The sequence below is a fragment of the Pterocles gutturalis genome, unplaced genomic scaffold (genome assembly GCF_000699245.1).
Source record: "Pterocles gutturalis isolate BGI_N339 unplaced genomic scaffold, ASM69924v1 scaffold36900, whole genome shotgun sequence".
NCBI classification, from domain to species: Eukaryota; Metazoa; Chordata; class Aves; order Pterocliformes; family Pteroclidae; genus Pterocles; species Pterocles gutturalis.
In genome coordinates this window covers 15,161-19,360 of record NW_010147112.1, presented here as the reverse complement: position 1 = coordinate 19,360, position 4,200 = coordinate 15,161, and the positions used below count along the sequence as shown (strand labels likewise).

The 4,200-nt window shown below is 40.2% G+C and overlaps 1 protein-coding gene across 1 annotated transcript; it reads left to right on the top strand.

Moving 5' to 3' along the window:
* The first annotated feature begins 1,328 nt into the window (after nucleotides 1-1,328).
* On the top strand, nucleotides 1,329-1,595 carry SPTSSB (serine palmitoyltransferase, small subunit B). The gene has a single exon (XM_010085955.1). It carries the CDS (start codon nucleotides 1,353-1,355, stop codon nucleotides 1,593-1,595), a length of 243 nt encoding a protein of 80 aa, XP_010084257.1. The 5' UTR covers nucleotides 1,329-1,352.
* The last annotated feature ends 2,605 nt before the right edge of the window (nucleotides 1,596-4,200 follow it).

Here is a 4,200-nt window from a genome sequence, read left to right as displayed (position 1 = left end):
GTTTAGCCACGAGGATGCTGTGGGAGACATATTGCACACCAGTAACCAAACAAACCAGGGATCCTTTTTATTGGTACTTTGTCTTCCCTTTGGTAAACACCCACATACCACCGGAATACACTGTACAGCCTCCAGAGGCAGTAAACCACAGAATATTGTCATATATTTGGCCTGTACCAGTGGCCCATCATTATTTTAACCACAGGCTGCAAATTTTCCAGTGTTACCTTAGCATTTGTTACCTTAAGGGACAGAAAATTTCTGTTGCCCAAAACTCACTATGAACACAAGACTGGAGGGACATGCCATGTCCAAGCACCTCTGCTGCTGGCATTTTAGGCAACAGAGGTGTAGAACAAAATGAGACACTGGAAGGTTTTCCAGCAGGACTAAAATCTCTTCTATTCCCTTTTACTGTGAGCTGACCTGGTCAGCATGTACACCCTCAAACTCAACCCCCAAAATAAAAGACTCCCTCCGTGAAGCCTTGGACAGTTGTTTATCATTCTGTCTCTGTATTTTCTCTAAGTAGTGGTATTTAGCCTGAATGTAAAGATTATTTAAAATACTGAAAAGCAATATTAACAAAAAACAGTGGAAGGCAAAACCCATCTCCTAGTTAATGCTTGCTCAGCCATTCTTTCTGTCTGGAGACAGGAACAATGAATGCATAAAGGCATTACCTGAGAGGAAAATCTTTCCTAGACTTATAACTTCCATTAAATACTCTTCTAATCTGTATGTATCTTATTTCTTGGGAATGAGCTGGAAAAACTTCTTATGCTATTTGAGATTAATTTTTCCCTCCCTTTCACAGCTTGTCTTTATTTCCCACAATTGCAGAATAATAAAAATTATTATCAGAAGTAAGCAGAGGAGGTTTTTACAGTGCATTTCTTTTAATCTCATCTTTATTCCAGAGCATACGAGTCTGACATCAACATTTATGGAAGCTAGCCCAAAGCCTTCCATTTTAAATGCATATCTCCCTGACTTCCACATGAACCCTGTGCCTTTGTAAGTTAATGCGGTTTTAATTCCTACCGCAGAATGAAAAGCAAAACACACTCATAATCAGAAGGTAGGAACTGAGAGCACCCAATTGATACAGCTTCAATAACTGCCAGCAGCAGTTGCTAGAACGGAAGGTTCTCCAGGGCAGCAGAGGCTGGTGATGGCACCAACGCATTATTGTTTGAACTTTATTTTATGCAACAATTACACATGGTGTCAAACTCAAAATGATGGTCACTGCGTCATTTTTTAGTTCTAGGTCTTGCTTTCCACTGCAGCTCTAATCCAGACTTCTCTATCGTTACAGGTCATCTTCTCAAGATCACTGAAAGCTGAAGATGGACGTTAAGCGTGTGAAGGACTATATTTACTGGCTGTATTACCAGTACCTACTGATCACCTGCAGCTACGTGCTGGAGCCCTGGGAGCGGTCCATGTTCCACACCATCATTGTGACTGTTTTCGCTATGGTGGTGTACACAGCTTACGTCTTTGTACCCATCCATGTCCGCCTGGCTTTTGCGTTCTTCTCCCAGATATTTGGAGGCCAGCCCGAAAGCACGGTTTCCATCATGAACTGAACTTGCCTGAGTAGCAATTAGCAGCTCTTGCAACTTGTGACATGCAATGTCTTCTTCAATTTTGTGTATTTATTCTGAAGCAGTTTTGCAGTTATGAAAATACTGTTTTCTCTTCCAAAACATGGCTTGCTTAATTACCATAGCTGAAAACCAGAATAATGCACTGACTACTGCCTGCACAGTCCCCCTTAAATGAAACACAGGCCAGATTTTGCTGTGTGATAATGAAACACATCACCTGCAACGCCACGTTTACCCAATATTCAACCGGCTCCCACTTTCAGCACCCTAATTTAATCACACTGGCACGTATGAAAGAGCAAAGGCTGCTTATGGTGGCTGTGAGGAAGGGTACTACGCTCATTATAGACAAAGAAGTTCTGCCAGCAGCATGCAGTGGCAAAATATACCATGCCTTCTTTGACCCAGGTTAGAGAATGTAAGGAGATGTGTATAATACAGCATGATTTGAGTACTAATATCTGTCTGGTTATTGACTTCTGGTTTTTAAGGGATGAGAGAGGAAATTAGAAGTGAAAGTAATAGGAGTACGAACCTGAATCCAACTTTTTGCATCTAAGTTGCTGCATCTGAGTTTAGATGGTCTAAGATGATAGTAAAAAATATATACTATAGAAATCTTACAGTTTACTGAAAATGACAGAAAGAAACAGAACTGGCTCTGTTTCAGTGCACACCTGCCGCCTTTGATAAAAACCACAACATCTTTTCTTTCTGCTCCCATTCATTAAGACAATCAAAGGGCATGTCTGCACCAGAGGATGATGATCCAGAAAATAGAGTGAAAGTCATATTTTAATAACTACAGGGAAGTCTGAGTGCTTAAAGAGATCTTCTTTATAAAGAAATGAGATGTATTATAATTGCTGGTGGGAGTTTCTTGAACAATGGAAGGTTCATTTGGTTTTCACTCTGCACCTAAATCAAATGTCAATGCCAATTCATAAGTTATAGCTATATAGTGCATGTATCTAACAGCTGATGCTACTGTTAGTGGAAGTGAGGTGCAAAATGTAAATAGATTTCAAACAATGTTTGCACAGTTATAGAATTTTTAAAAAACCCTCTTCACTTCTTTATCAAGCTGCAGTGGGATCCTGCATGCTTAAAAGAACAAAGTTTGTTTGGAAACGAAGACATGTTTTGAAGGTTGAACAGATCTGAACATGTGTATGCAGTTTTTTCAGAAAAAAATAAATTTTATTCTTCAGAAACATTTCAGTGCATGACTTGGCTCTCCCTGTATTTTCTGTTTGTTCATGAATACCCTGGATGTGTGTGGCCAGGTTGACACCATGGCAGACAGACTATTTCATTATTAATATTTTGGGGCAAGGTTTCAGAGCCCCTTAAATGGATCCATGCGTGGCCTGCCATTTTCATCCTCCTTTGTGCTCCAGCCCAAGACTGTTCCTCTCTCTGGTGGTGGGAGAGGAAAAAAAAAGAAAAAAAAAATAAACCAGAAACTTCATTGAAGATCCTGCTCCGCAGACCTGTTTGCAAGGTCCTGAAGGCAACTCCTGGAGATGTGCAGCTTGTAAGAAGCCACGTTCATCATATCATAGTTGCTAGTTGTGTTCAGGTTCTGGCTCACACCAGAGCCGCTTGTTCATATTGCCAATACAAGCAGATCATGGATGTGCCTGAATTCTCTTCCAGACAGCCACTGATGTGCTTCAAATTAAGGCAACGAATGCATGTTGCTGGGTCACGTCAAGCCTCCCATCAACCAACACCCCCAAGTCCTTCTCTTCACAGCTGCTCTCAATCCATTCTCCCTCCAGCCTGTGAAAGTACCTGTGAAAATTTCTGTGAAAGCAGTCTATAAAATAAAGTAACAACCCAAATGTTGAAGGTGAATAAATGAAAATATTTACCTAGCAATTTGGGGCTTGAACCAAAAATACTTCCCAGTATCATATCCTCAAAAGGTTCTGCTTTTTAACTACATAATGTGATGATGTAAATGCCATGACATCTCCTCATCAATCCTGTTTCCAGTAAGTTCTTATTTTTTAATTTCTCAGAAAGGCTATTTGTTTCCCGTGGCATCAAACACAACTGACCTGCTTTTAGGAGTATGAGGAAAAACACGAGGAAAAACACTTTGTTATAGGCATGCAAAGGCTGGGTCTCCTATCTTGAAAAGCACACACCCCAATGTAATGTTGCTATTTAAACATAAAACTTAAAGCAAACAGAACAGGCAAATGGCTTTGTTCAGGAAGAAGGAATTTTCCTGACCTCTCATGGTGGGACTCCTGTAAAACACTTCTCTTCCTTATTATTCCTGTTATCTTTGTTTAGCTTTGTGGGAGGTGCTCAGAAGATGGAGGATGGAACATTATTTTTGTGTGCGTTCTTCAGCTTCTTTACTAAATTTTAAAGTTTGAGGGCAAGAGGTAGTTCCCAGGAAGGAAAGAGACATCTGAAAATAACCTCCCTCTGCTAAAAAGGTTTTTGAGACTTTTCCAACCTTTTTCACTTCTCCCTTCTACTAGAAAAGCTGAAATAGCTCTAGCTACTTAATATGAAAAATTAGTGGGTTCCAGCAGGAGATTTCAAAGCATTTTTTGCCACACAG